Here is a 14,221-nt window from a genome sequence, read left to right on the forward strand (position 1 = left end):
ATAATTGATAAATCACAATAATATAACAAATCAATATTTGGTAAGTGCCTACTATGTGCCAGGCACTTTACTATACAACAGGGGATATGAGGCAAAAGACAGTCCCTGTCCTCAAGAAGCTTACAATCTAATGGGAGAGAAAACATGTAAACAAATATATGCAAAGCAAGTTATTATACAGGAGAAATAGGAAATTATCAGTGGAGGGAGCACTGGAATTAAGAGGGGTGGGAGACGACTTCCTATAGAATGTGGAATTTTAGTTGGGAGTTTAAGAAAGTCTAGGAGATCAAAGTCTGAGCAGAGGGCTGCAGGCATTCAGGACAGCCATTAACAAATGCCAGCATATAGAGAAGGAGTGCCAGTCAGGAGGTCAGTGTCCCAGTACTGAAGAGTTTGGGAGGAGGAAGGGGGAAAAAGACTGGAAATGGAGAAAGGGACTAGATTGCAATGGGCTGCAATTTCTAAATAGAGCATTTTTATGTTGGATCCTAGAGGCAATACAATTACCAAATTAGCAGGTGGGACAAAGCCAGAATAGCCACCGTGTTGTCCATAATAAAGGAAATAATAAATAGTAATAAAGAAATTATAAAGAAAATGTTCTAAAGAGATCAATGTACAGGCGACCAGGTGGCACAGTGAGTAAGAGCACCAGCCCCAGAGTCAGGAGACCTGGGATCGAATCAGGCTCAGATACTTAGCACCACACCCAGAAATAATAACTGGCCGAGTAACCTTGAGCAAGTTACTTAACCCCAATTGCTTAAAAAAATATAAAAATAAAAAATAAAATAAAGAGATCAATGTTGATTCAGATAGAATTAAGATTTTGCTAGAGAAGTAAGGGCAAGGAACAGGGTGTGGTATGATAAGGAAAGGATAAGGTAAGAGGAAATAAAGCTCAGAATTAACAAGGGCTGGAAAACAAAGCTGAGGAGAGCAGGAAGCTGAGGCTCCTTAACTGTATAAAGGGAAAAGAGGAAGATTAAAAAAGGGATAGGGCCTGCACTGAGGGTAGATGGAACAGTGATGACTGAGAGTGGAGAAAGGCCAAAACTGATCACCTCCTATTTGTTTCAATTTTCCCTGACAAAATGAATAAATTTTTAATCATGGAAAATAAAATGGACCTACTAGGGAGCTGATAATCCAGATGAAATAAAGATAAGTAAAGAGATCAAAAGAAATCCTCTGGTTACCTTCCATGAACTAATGATGGTTTACATTTATATAGTACTTTAAAGTTTTGCCAAGTCTTTAACATGTATTGTTTCATTTGATCCTGAGTAACAACCCTGTTAGCTAGGTACTATATTTATCCTCAGTGTAAAAATAAGGAAATTGAGCCTCCTGGGGTTGGACTTGCCTTGTTAGTAAGGATTTGGGGGAGGATTAAAATGGAAATCTTCCAAATTCAAGTCCAGAATTCTATCCAATGATCCTGAGCTACTGGTAATAGAAGAATTAGCAGGTGTGATTCTGGAGTCACTATAAATGATCTTGGAAAATAGCAACAGAATTGGGAAAGGACAAGAGAAACTAGGGTCTGCAAACTATGAACCATTGATTTTAATTCCTCGAAAAAGTCTATTTTCAAATGTCATCGATTCATTTTTGTTTTCTTTTTTTTACAGCATGTTCTTTTGTCAATATTTTACCTTCTCTTTGGAGTCATCTCTTGACAAAAAGAAAAGCAATGAAACAAAAATTAGCAATCAGCTGACACTGTAACCCTATCCGACACATCATGAAGCATTTCATGCCCTACATCCATCATTACCCTACATCCCGTCTTTCATCAACTGTCCTCTGGGACCAAGGTTTGCCATTGTATTTAGCGTGAGTTACAATGATATTGAGTTCGGTCTGTTTACCTTTCCCTAGTCACTGTGTATATTGTTCTCTTGGTTCAGCTACCTTGATCTAAATAAGTTCATACAAACCTACCCTTGTTTCCCTGAGTTTCTCATACTCTGTTTCTGACAGCTCAATAGAACATTAACTCAAAAAGTTGTCAGTGAATATTTAGAAACAGCAGAAGTGATCACAAGTGACCAGTTTCAAGCCGGACTGGTATTAGTCCCTTTTTTGAGTCATGTCCAACCCTTCACGACCCTATTTGGGGTTTTCTTGACAAAGACACTAAAAAGTGGCTTGCCATTTTCTTCTCCAGCTCATTTTCCAAATGAAGAAACCGAGATACACATGGTTAAGTGACTTGCCCAGAGTGACACAGATAGTGTCTTAGATGAGGTCAGATTTGAACTTAGGTCTTCCTGTCTCCAGGCTGGACACTCTATGTACTATGCCACCTGGTTTCTATAAGGAAATTACAGGACTAATAAATCAGGGGAATGTTGTAGATATGAATTTGACTAGATTTTTAATAAGTATTTAACACAGTCTTATATCGATCTTGGGGGCAAATATGAGGTATGGGCTAGATGAAGGTTTTCAAGAAAAGACTGAACGGCATCTATGTTAGGGTCAGAGGTTTTGAAGAGATTCAATCACACCCACCAACTAACTACAGAGTGCATTAAATAATATACAAACCAAGTGAACGTATTCACTCCTAAAAGAGTCTACTCGAACATACATGTGTGTCCCTGCCTCAGAGTCAAGCCAGGGAGCCACCTTGGATGATCTGGGTGGGGAAGCTAAATCCTTGATCACTAGCCTAACTCATTGCTGTGGAATGGCCTGCAGATGTTAGGGGTTACTGGGTTTTGTAGTAAATTAGACAAGCACTAATCTCCAATCAAAGGTAAACCACATTCATTTGGTCAGATCACAAATGTAACTAACTCAGGGTGTTTCAGGGTTTTCCAAGGATGCAAACGTAGTCGTGGATACTTCCTCTCCCTGATGACTGCTGTTGCTGAGCATCAACTTTCAGTCTCTTCCATTGCACAGACAGGGATTGCCCCAGGGGATAAGAGTTGGACTCACTGGGATGGGCAACCCTCTCCTGCCATGACCTTACTGGAGGCTGGACTACACACTAAACTAAGCTACATTTTGTATTATGTTTTTGGAGGCAATCTGGGTTAAGTGACTTGCCTAGGGTCACACAGGTAGTAAATGTCTGGGGTCAGATTTGAATTCAGGTCTGCCTGACTGGAGGACCAGGGCTCTATGTACCTTGTCACCATCTAGCTCCCCCATCACCCCCCAAACACACGTATTTGAGCTTCAAGTCCCCCTATTTCTTTCCCCAGATGAGGCTGACCTAACCTGCTTACATCAACATAGTAGCTCTCTTAAAGGTGTTGACCTTGATGGCATAGCTTTAGAGATGGAAGAGACCTCAGAGGTCATTGAGTACAATCCCCTCTTTTTACAGTTGAGTAAACTGAGGCTCAGAGGTTGAGTCCAGGATCAGAGCTACTAAGTTCCTGAAGCAGGATTAGAACCCAGGCCTTCTTGACGCATGTCTAGAATTCTTTCCACTGTGGCATTCTGCTTCTCCTAAACAGAGGTCCCTTTCACTCATTCCTCCATCTCACCTCTTCTCATCTCCCTCTAACACTCTCTTTCCATGTCTCTCTTTGCCTTGTAGTCTTCATATCCTACATCTTTCCATATCTGCCACCAAGGATGGCCCAATCTGCAGTGTGGTACAGTGGAAGGGTTCTACTTGGAACCAGAACTCTGATTAAATTCAGTTCTGCTACTTGTGCTGAGTGATCTTGGCGAAGTCACTTAACCCAGGGACTGGAAAAGATTGCCTCTGAGGTGACTTCCACATTCAGATCTAGGATCTTTCCCCATTTTTCCCCCTAGAAAACACCACCAGGGCCTATGGGGGCATCATTTATTATTGTCAATAAGTACGGTTTGTACCTTCCTCTCTTCAAGTCACGTCTTGTATTACTTTGCATGTAATGTGTATATAACCATATATGTGCATGCTCTCTCCCCCATTCAGATGTAAGGTCCTTGGAGCATTCTCTCCACTTTTTTCCCCATCCGCAGCGCTTAGCACAGTAATTGGCAAAGATTTTTGTTATTTAGTCATTTCAGTTCGACCCTTTGTGACCTCTTGTGGGTTTTCTTCGCAAAGATACTGGTTTGCCATGTCCTTCTCTAGCTCATTTGCCAGATGAGGAAACCGAGGCAAACAAGATTAGGTGACTTGCCCAGGGTCACACAGCTAGTAAGTGTATGAGACTGGATTTGAATTCAGGTCTTGCCAATACCAGTTGTGGCACTCTATCCCCCCTCCCCAATCAGATTACTTAAAATTAGACCCTAGTTTCCATCCTGTTGCTTGTTTAATGAATAAAAATGTCCCCCCTGAATTTGGGGGCCAGTGCCAAGCTGAGAAGCCTTGGTCTCCATTTGTTCTGCATCAATTAAGACATAGCCACGCTCAGGAATCAGACCTTTGTTTCATCAATTATTCCAGATTTTACCTGTCACATTCCAAAGCTTAGTGAGGTAAAAAAAAAAAAAAAGCAGCTCATTTTAGAGCATTAGATATTCTCACCAGAGTATCTCAAAAACGTATTAGAAGACTAAAGCTCCAAAAGAGGAGGAATTTGTAGGAAAATGTGACTTTTCTGGGTCTCTCCCCCTAATTTCTAAGAATCCCAGAAATGTCTTTGAAGATGTCTGTTTCAAAAGTGTCTCTCAGGGCCCAAAGGCAGTGTTCCAAATGACCCTAAGAGGTAGTATTCAGAGATCAAAGAGGGAAGGGCGGGATATTTTCGGCCTCCAAGTGATTCAGAGCTCTGCCCTGACAAAAGGAATGGTTGATTGAGCAGGACCAGGAAACAGGAAATGGGTGGGGAAAGGAAGAGTTTGGAGGTAAGGGGCCTGCCCCAAAGCTCCAAGAGCAGGAGTGGGCTTCTCTCTGAAGTCCCAGGTCGATAGATGCTCAGGACAATTCTCTTATTTCTGACCATTTCACTGAAGTGAAGTGAGAGAGCTTGGATGCCCCGGTCCTACAAGGCCATAGAATGTAGGAGACCAGACCTTTGGGTCCCAGAGAAGGGGGTCACAGCTGGGGGCCCAGATGCCTAGTTCTTTGAGGGGGTGGAATCTGTGGGCCTGGAGAGCTGACCAATGCCTGCATCCTCAAGCAGGCAGGAGCTAGGTCCTAGAGTGGGTAGGAAGCCATAAGGTCAAACACTCATGGTCTGGGTAGAAAAAACAGAAGACATAAGGGTCACAAGATTATTGGGGAGACTGCAGGGGGCTCAGGAATATCAGTGGCTCCGAATGATCTTCTCAATCCAAGAGCTGTATTTACAGATCCAAGTATAGACTGCTGGCCGATGGGCTGAACCACAGGGGTAATCACCCCAGGATAGGACACCCTGGAGGGTCCCATTGCAGACCAGGGGGCCTCCAGAATCACTCTAGGAGAAGACAAAAAAAAGAGTCTGGTTTCAGTCTCACTACTTCTTAACTTGCCCTGGAGTCCCTCCCCTCTGGCATAACCTTCTTGGTAAAACTGGTCCACTAGCTGTCCCTTCCATCACCCATTAGAGTCACTAGCATTCCCTCCTCAGCTCATCCATAGCTTCCTTCCAAGTATACTCAGGTGTTCTTATTGTTAAGTCATTTTCAGTTGTGTCTAGCTCTCCCTGACCCCATTTGGGGTTTTCTTGGCAGGGATACTAGAGGGGTTCACTATTTCCTTCTCCATGTCATTTTACAGATGAGGAAGCTGAGACAAATAAGGTTAAGTGACTTGCCCAGGGTCACCCAGCTACTAAGTATCTGGGGCCACATTTGAATTCAGGTTTTCCTGACTCCAGGCCCAGTGCACTTTCTCTTTCTCTCTCTCTCTCTCTCTCTCTCTCTGTCTCTGTCTCTCTTTCTTTCATATCTTTCTCATCTGTCTCTCTCTCTCAACTGTCTTCTCTCTCTCTCCCTCCAACCCTCCCTTAAAATGACATTGTATGTTCTCACCCACCCACTCCACCCCCAATAAGATATGAGTTCCTGGATCACAAAGGCTGTTTCTGTTTGGTTTTTCTCTCTCCAACATCTGGCCCAGTGCCTGGCTTGCAGCAGGCCCTTCATTAGTGTTGGATAAATGGAAATCCTCACCTGACAGGCATCCTGGCCATTGTCCAAGCCAGCACATATCATATTGTTTGTAATCACCCCAGGGTAGAAAGCCGAACACTCTTTGTGAGACAGGACAGTGACCTCCGAGCAGGACAAGCTCTTGCTGTATTTCACTAGTGGGAGAAAGGCAAAGCTGGGGATGGAGGGGGCTTGGCTGCCAGCCCTAATCCCCTTGATGATCATAGCATAGGCCTCTGATGCAGGATAGCAGCCACCATCCCATCCAGGAGCCAGATTTCTGACCACTCCAACATGGGCCTTCCAAGCACCCTTTACCTCGGACTTGGCTGGTAGTGCCCCAGCCTGCAGCCTGACATCGGGTTCCTGGGGCAGCACAGGTCCTGGCCAGAGGTAAGATCTGGACTCGGGGTCCCAGAACGGCTGGCCGTCTAAGCTTCATCAGAAGAAGGTCATGTTCATCTGTTCGGGAAGGCAGGGAAGGGCCAGAGCCAGCCTTGTACTTGGGGTGGGGGATCATAACGGAGCTGATCTTCAGTTGTTCACCCCCATCAGGAAACAGCAGACGGTAGTCACCTAGCTTGGCCCAAAGCCAACTGTCCAGGCCAGAAGACAGAGGGGAAGGTCTAAGCACAACCACTTTCCAGGAAGCAGTCATGCCTTGACCTCACTCCACTCCTTCCCTTCCCCTTCCCAGACCTTCTGAACCAGCTCAGTCAGCCTTTCCTCATCCCTCCTCCCTTCCCACAGGCCTCTGAGAACGTGGTAGTAGGCGAGGCCCTGGTTTGTGAGTCAGGGTCTCAGGGAAACCATTAGCAAAAAGGAGAGGTCTGAACTAATGGGACATCCTGGATGTCCCTCCCAGCTCTGAATCCTGGATTCTGAAGCTGACCCCTGGCTCCTCAACGCATTACTGTGACACTAGGCAAGCCGATGCATTATTTGGGCCTCAGTTTCCCTGTCTGCAGTGGGACTTCCTGATCTTGGAGGTCTCTCCTTTCTGCCTTCTCCTCCCCCACCTCCAGCGAAATGCCCCCACCGCCTTTTGTCTTCCCCATCCACAGTCAGTTCTGGGTCCCCAGACCTAGGTTTATTCTGAAAACGGTAAAGTGGTCAGAACCTGCCGGCTCCTTTTTTGTGAACTATTACCTTTCTGCGCAATGGGCTGCGGTTAATACCCATTCGCGGTCCACCAAGACCCCGGAGCAGCGGAATGAGAGGTCTTTGAACAGTGAGACATGCCAAGGCTGAGAGTCACGAGAGCACTGGGTAATCCTGGTCCCCGGGGCCTCCAACGCCTCCGGGACTGGGGAAACTGAGGTCCCAGGTGCAGCTACCAAGAAAAAGAAAGAGGTGAGAAGCCCTGTGGGTGGAGGGCTGGGCCAAAGAGAGAGGAGAATAGAGAGGAAGAAGGGGACCCAAAGAAGGCGGGGAAATGGAAGGGTGGGTCTCGGAAAGGGGAGGGGGGAGTTTCCTTGGAGAGGGACAAGAAGGGGGGGAAACCAGTTGGTAGGAAGGCAACTGCCGCTACCACAAGAACTCTCGGGTCTATAACGCTTTACATCCTTCAGCTTTGCATTCTACCAATGCTGTGAAGTATTAACTTCTATGTTTATAAAACTCTTAGGTTTACCTAGCTCATTCGTCCCTCCCAACAACACGTGGGGGGGAGTAGTTCAGGTAGTACACCCTCCGTTTTAGGAATGGGCAAACTGAGGCAGCGAATTTGAAAGTCTTGAAAACCATGTTCAGCCAGTCATTACCCGCAGGCTTCCGTGACTCCAAAAGCCAAAACTCTCTGCTTCGCCCTGATGCAGTTAGAAAGATGGAGTCGGTGGCAGGGGTAGGCTTGCCGCTGGGAGGGGATGCTGGAAGCAGTTTGAGAGGAGGGAGGGAGTAAAGACGGGATGGGAATCATGGTGGGATTGGAGGGAGTAAGGAAAACTGGAAAAGTGTGGGATGGGTGAAGGATGGAGAGGGATGAGGGTGGGAACGTGGTTAAGTGATGCATTGAGGGGAGGCTGAATTCGCGGATGAGGCTTGGGGTGGGCCCAGTATAGTGGCAGGATGGCGGTGCTGGAAAACCCAGGATGAAGTTTCTCTGGGGAGCCCTGTCTCGTCTCCGCCCCCCCCCCCCAGCTCCGAACATGTCTCCCCTTACCCCTGCAGGAGGCAAGTACCAAGAACCAAAGGGCGGCGTGGATGGAGCTTCGATTCCTCATGCTTGGAAGCTGGGGGTAGAGAGGGAGAAAGAGTTCCTTTCAGGGCTAGGGAATCCAGTGACTCCCCCAGCTCGGCCCAGCCCAGCTCATCTCCAGAACCTGGACAACCTCCCAGTCCCCGGCCCCACCCCACCCCCAACCGCTGATTAAACGGCCTCCCGAACAGATATCTCGCTAAGTGGGGCCCCCAGGCAAGATTGTATAATACGCTAATTGGGGCAATAATAGTAATAATTAGGATAATAACAGCCCCTTTTAGCTTCTCCACTAACATCCAGAAGCCAAGCTTGGCAGATCTCTCCCCTAGTTCCACCGAGGGCTACAGGAGCCCACGGAGCGGGAAGGGAGGTAGGGGAGGGGAAGGCTGCACAACTAAGCATTTCCCCCACATTCGCAGGGTTGGTTACGGTGGGGGGCTCTTCCCAGGTATCAGTCCAAGTGGTTTGGAGTATGAAGATCATAGAGAGTGACTTTCCAAGTCACAAAATCCACCTACCCGCTCCTCCAAAGCCACTGCTGGTTTTCCGCAGGAGGGACCCTGAGCCTCCTCCTGTCCCAACCCTGAGGTGGGAGAGCCCCAGTCTTACCAGGGGATCATGGACAGTGTCTCAGGAAGGGACTCTGGGTAGCTGGATCGCTGCCTAGTCCAGTGTTGGCTATCAGGTCCTGTGCTCCTGGTCCCTAGTCCAAGCCTCCCCTTTTAACCCCCAGCCTCCGGAAGCTACCCTACCCAGCCCCTAGGGGATCAAGCCCCCACTACCCCACCCTTCTTAATTAGACTTTCTGGGTGGGGCTGGCACCAAGCCTGCTGACAGATTCCTGCCCGGGGAGAGGCCCTGATTAAAAAAAATTTTTTTTTAAAGGCTTCTTGTGCACCAGGTTCCCTTTGTATCCTCTGTTTTCTAACAAAATATCTTCCCCTCCCACATCTGGGAGAGTTCAAAATGGCCACTTCCTTCTAGAAGTCCTCCAGGATTGAGAACAAGACAGGTTCAGGTCTATCAGTTTTGGGAGGTATGAGAGGCAACCCCTTCACCCCAAACCAGAGAGCAATTTCTGGGGAAAGGGGCTGATGAATCCTTCCCCTTCCTCCTTCTCACCCCCACCCAGAGGCTGTTGTGTAACTGAATATTTGTACTTCTGTTTGGTTTGGTTAAGAATTATAGAATGTTAGACCATGAAGAAAACTACCAGGTGCTTTTGTCCAGAGGGAGGAGGGAATACATGTAGAAAAACAAAAGCAAAAAGCTAGGGTGACTAATGGATTCACAAATGGGGCCCCGATACCAAAGAAATCCTAACAGTCCTGATCTTCCTTCTGTCCTCAGTCCTGGCCCATTCTTGGTGGCCCTGGTTTTAGGGTTCTCTTGGCAAAGATACTGGAGGGGTTTGTCATTTCCTTCTTCAGCTCATTTTACAGATTAGGAAACTGAGGCAAACAGGGTCAAGTGACTTGCCCAGGGTCACACAGATGAAATCACATCTGAACTCAGGTCTTCCAGACTGCAAACCCAGAACTCTAACCATAGCACCACACCTTATCTGACCTAGTCAGGATTTGTGTGCTCCGAAGTCCCAATGGCTTGCTAACATTGGTACATTTTTGAAAGGTCCCACAATGGAATCAACTTCAATAGGAAACAACAAAAACAGTCCAACCCGGATCAATTGAGGGCCATCTAGGGACCATTTCTAATATGGATTGAGAGGTTAGGTTAGGGCAGCCAAGTGGTACAGTGACTGGATAGAGCCCCAAGTCTGCAGTCAGGGAGACCTGAGTTCAAATTTGACCTCAGACATTCATACCCTGGGCAAATGACTTCACCCTGTTTGCCACGTCTGTAAAAACGAGCTGGAGGAGTAAATGGCAAATCTCTCCAATATCTTTGCCAAGACAACCCCAAATGGGGTCACAAAGCATCAGACATGACTGAACAATAACAACTGACCGAGCCTGGGACCCAGGATGGAGGGGAGACAGACGCAGATCTCCTTAGATTCTTCTTGGTGGAGTTAGTTTACTATCCACAGGGAATGTCAGAGCTGGGAGGGAGCTTAGAACAGGAATGTCAGGGCTGGGAGGGAGCTTAGAAGAGGAACTGTCAGGACTGGGAAGGAACTTAGAAGAGGGAATATCAGAGCTGGGAGGGAGTTTAGAACAGGTAATGTCAAGGTTGGGTGGGAGCTTAGAACAGGGAATGTCAGAGCTGGGAGGGAGCTTAGAACAGGAATGTCAGAGATGGAAGGTTCTTCCAAACAAAGAATAAACAGTCAGTAAACATAATAACATTAATAAGCTGGCTAGGTAGCTGAGTGTGATTGTGGCCACTGTCCCTATTCACTAAGACATGAGACCTGATGTCATGACAGAGAACTATTGCTCATAAAATGCCAGAGATGGGAAGGATTTTTGAACAAGACAACATTGAAGGTTAAAAACAAGCAAGGAGCTTAGAATACAAAATCCAGACCATCTGAGTTAGAAGGAACCTTGAAATGCAAAATATAGAAAATTCAAGATAATCTAGTTAGATACTTTTATTTTTCAGGGAAGGAAATTAAGATGAAGAGACTTTAAATGACTCATTGAGGTTTATACAGTGACAAAGTGAGCCCTCAAGGTGAAGACTCTGAAACTAAGTCCAGTGGTCTGTCCCAAACTGCTTCCCTGTGCCTTTCTGGGACAGCCCCTTCTCACTTTGAGGTTCTAAAATCTTTTCCAGCTCAAACAGTCTATATTCTAAGGGCCATCCCACTTCTACCATCCTCTGTCTCTTCCTTTTGGCTGTTAGATTGCAGCATTATACTATAAGCTCCTGGAGGATAGGAACTGAATTTTTTTTTTTTATATTTGTATCTCCAGCCCTTAGCACAGTGCCTGACAGATAATTGAAGCTTAATAAATATTTGCTGACTGGTTATTCTTTGTTTGGAAGAACCTTCCAGCTCTGACATTTCCTGTTCTAAGGCCCTCCCAGCTCTAACATTCCCTTTTCTAAGGCCATTCCAGCCCTGACATCCCCTATTCTAAAGGCCCTCCCAGCTCTGACATTCATTATTCTAAAGGCCCTCCTAGCCCTGACATCCCCTGTTCTAAGGCCTTTCTCAGCTCTGACATTCCTTTCCTAAGATCCTCCCAGCCCTGATAGTCCCTGTCCTACATTTTGTGCTTTTAGGACAGTAATAGGAGAGGGGAAAAGTTGCCATGACAGCTGCCCCTATAAATAAGGGACCTTGGGAGCCACTTGCCCAATGATTTGACATCTTTTTTCATTGGTATCTCCTTGACTCTAAGATCTGTTTTAGCTGGATAGGACTCCCCTCCTAGGCTGCCTTGGGTTCCGGGTTTTCACCAAGTTCTATGCCTCTTAGGCCTCTCTCCTTAGCACCTGACTCTGGTAATTATCCACACTTATTAACTGCCCCTGGGAACTGACCCAGCTGCCCATCTTCCTGGCACTGGGACAGAGCCGTCGGCATGCAGGCTGGAAGTTTAGACTCCTCTTCTGTCTGAATCATGTGCCCAGCTGACTGCCATAATGCCTTGAGGAGGACTTGCTTCTTTTGGGCTTTGTCGGGGTTGCCCTCTGCTGGTCTCAGGATTCCAGATCTCAAGCCCCAAGGGACCTCAAAGGCCCTGAGTACAATGGACTCATTTTACAGATGAAAACACTGAGACTTCGGAAGGGGAAAGGACTTACCCGAGAGCTCCCATGACAGAGATGGGATTTGTTCAGAGATTCTCTGGCCTCCAACCTAGCATTCTTTCCACCATCCCACGCTTCCTCCCCACTTCCCAACTCACTCCTCCCTTCTGTTCCCTCTGAGGACACAAGTAAACAAAGGATCATAAAGGCACAAATTGTCTGAGCTGGAAAGTACTTTAGGGGCTAACTATTCTAGCCCATCCTTGAACAATGATCCTCTTTGCATACATCCAACAAGCAGTCTTAATAATGGCCAGCTTGTATGTGGAACTAGACATATGCTACATCATTCTATTGTCACAACAACCCTTCGAGGTAGGGGTCATTATTACCCCCACTTTACAGAGGAGGAAACTGAGGCAGGCAGAAGTAAAGTGACTTGCCCAAGGTCACACAGCTAAAGAAGTGATTTAGGCAGGGTTTTAACTCAGATTTCCCTGATTTGATGCCATCCCTCTATCCACTGTGCCCCTAGTTGCTTATTTCATCATGAGGATCACCAGTCATGGAGAGCCCACAACCTTCAAGGCAACCCACTCCACCTCCTAATGGCTCTAAGGGTTAGGAAGTTCTTCCACCATCAATCTCATTGTATCTTTTTACAGCCTGCACCTGCTGCTCTGAAGTCTGCCTTCTTGGGCCAAACCAGAATCTTAAAATACTTGAATGTGGTTCTCCTGTCTTTCTTAATTTTTCTTTTCTCTGGGCTAAACACCCCACTTTCTTTTAGCTGATATCACCACTAGAAGCACCTTGGTCCAAGCAGTCAGCACTTCCCGACACCTCTGACTGTGAGCTCCTTAAGGGCGAGGCCTGGCCTTCTCCTTTTTGGGCATCTCTGGAACTGAGCACAGAGCTGAGCACATAATCAGAACTGTGTGTGTGTGTAAGTGTATGTGTGTGTCTGTGAGTGTGTGTCTGTATATGTGTGTGTCTGTGAGTGTGTGTGTGTCTGTGAGTGTGTGTGTCTGTGAGTATGTGTGTGTATGTCTGTGAGTGTGTGTGTGAGTTTGTGTGACTGTCAGTGTGTGTCTGTGAGTGTGTGTGTCTTAAGTGTGTGTGTCTGTGAGTGTGTGTCTGTGTGTGTGTGTCTGTGTCTGTCTGTAAGTGCATGTGTGTCTGTGTGTGTGTGTGTGTGTGTGTGTGTGTGTGCTTGACTGACCAACTGACATGGTACCAAGAACTGGACCAGACTTGGTCAAGTAAAGGGAGAATAGAACTCCCCTTATTTGGCTCACTATTCCTCCTTTTAGATTCCTCCCAGCCCTGACATTTCCCAGTTCTAAGGCTCTGACATTCTGAGTCCTAAGAACACCTTTACATCTGCCCCTTCCTAGGAAAGGACCCTTATTTTAAAGAGAAAGTAGCTGAAGTCCAGAGAGAAGAGTGAATTGCTCCAGGACACACTGGTGCCGGCAGACTGTTGGATGAGAAACCTTTCAGCCCCGTCTGGTTTTCGGGTGCAGCCCCATTCCCCCTGGACCGCATCACTGCCCACCTTACTCTTCAGTGGGGGAGCAAGGGGTGTGTGCTAATGCCCTCCAGGTAGGACGGCAGAACTGGGAGGCAGTGCCTGGGACTGGGAGCGTTCCACCCCAAGCTGGAGACAGGGGCCCAAGTTACCTTTCCCTAATAGGGAAAGAAAATAAAATAGAATCTTAGAATTCCAGAGTTAGAACTGAAAAGACTTCGGAGGACATCATGTCTGACATGTCCCCCTCATTTTTTGGATATGTCAGGTACTCAAGAAGCTGAAGGGAGCAAAAGTCCACAACAGAATCGAAACACAGGTCTTCCTGCCTTCAGGTTAAGCTATAAGGCTCCAAGCCAGGTTGCTTCTCAGGTCACTGAGCTACAGTTACCTGCCTGTGCAAGGTGAGGAAGCCATGAATTTACTTTAAAAAAAATGACCAAGGACTTTCCAGGGCTATTTATTGTGAATAAAGTAGACAAGAAGGGGAGGCATGCGGGAAGGAAATGGACAGAAATGTTCTGCAGTCAGGGTTAATTGTCCTTGATGGTTTCCTGGATCCAATCCACATATTTGCAGACCTTAGTATAGACACCTGGCTTGCGGGTGACAGCACAGGGGTCTTGGCCCCAGGAAATGATGCCCTGAAGTGTTCCATTGCACACCAAGGGTCCCCCTGAATCACCCTGTTGGAAGAGATGGAGAAAGTTGGCCTCAGGGAAATTGACCTAAGGATGGCCATGGGGATGGAGATAGGGAAGGGAATGAAGGGGGTG

At 46.9% G+C, this 14,221-nt stretch overlaps 2 protein-coding genes across 5 annotated transcripts in view; both read right to left on the bottom strand.

Annotated features, from left to right (window-relative positions):
* Positions 1–3,806: 3,806 nt before the first annotated feature.
* On the bottom strand, positions 3,807–9,007 carry KLK10 (kallikrein related peptidase 10). Of its 4 annotated transcripts, none has more exons than XM_069088830.1 (7): positions 8,855–9,007; positions 8,207–8,276; positions 7,809–7,913; positions 7,195–7,378; positions 6,364–6,641; positions 6,067–6,200; positions 3,807–5,369 (listed from the first exon to the last, which is right to left on the bottom strand). In XM_069088830.1, exons 2-7 carry the CDS (start codon positions 8,265–8,267, stop codon positions 5,217–5,219), a joined length of 915 nt encoding a protein of 304 aa, XP_068944931.1. In that variant the 5' UTR covers positions 8,268–8,276; positions 8,855–9,007; the 3' UTR covers positions 3,807–5,216. The 4 variants fall into 4 exon arrangements, with proteins under 4 accessions (XP_068944931.1, XP_068944932.1, XP_068944933.1 ...); XM_069088831.1 differs by having other exon boundaries at positions 8,764–8,977; XM_069088832.1 differs by lacking the exon at positions 7,809–7,913 and having other exon boundaries at positions 8,855–9,006.
* Positions 9,008–13,889: 4,882 nt separating this feature from the next.
* The window catches only part of LOC138161842 (kallikrein-12-like), a 27,114-nt gene continuing 26,782 nt past the window's right edge, over positions 13,890–14,221 (bottom strand). The window contains exon 6 of the mRNA XM_069088838.1: positions 13,890–14,131. Within this exon, the coding sequence (XP_068944939.1) occupies positions 13,979–14,131 (153 nt within the window). The 3' untranslated portion in view covers positions 13,890–13,978. The remainder of the gene's footprint in view (positions 14,132–14,221) is intronic.

This window comes from Petaurus breviceps, unplaced genomic scaffold (genome assembly GCF_028583685.1).
Source record: "Petaurus breviceps papuanus isolate PSGF00001 unplaced genomic scaffold, PetGlider_PUasm1.0 185, whole genome shotgun sequence".
In the NCBI taxonomy this organism is placed as follows: Eukaryota; Metazoa; Chordata; class Mammalia; order Diprotodontia; family Petauridae; genus Petaurus; species Petaurus breviceps.

What these genes read in the sequence shown, in the direction of transcription:
- KLK10 (XM_069088830.1), bottom strand. Translation starts at nt 8,267, where the DNA reads ATGAGGAATCGAAGCTCCATCCACGCCGCCCTTTGGTTCTTGGTACTT. An exon ending in GCAGCCCATTGCGCAGAAAG is followed by an intron (nt 6,642 to 7,194) that starts GTAATAGTTCAC and finishes TGGCCTGGACAG; the next exon opens with TTGGCTTTGGGCCAAGCTAG. An exon ending in CACTACCAGCCAAGTCCGAG is followed by an intron (nt 6,201 to 6,363) that starts GTAAAGGGTGCT and finishes TTCTCCCACTAG; the next exon opens with TGAAATACAGCAAGAGCTTG.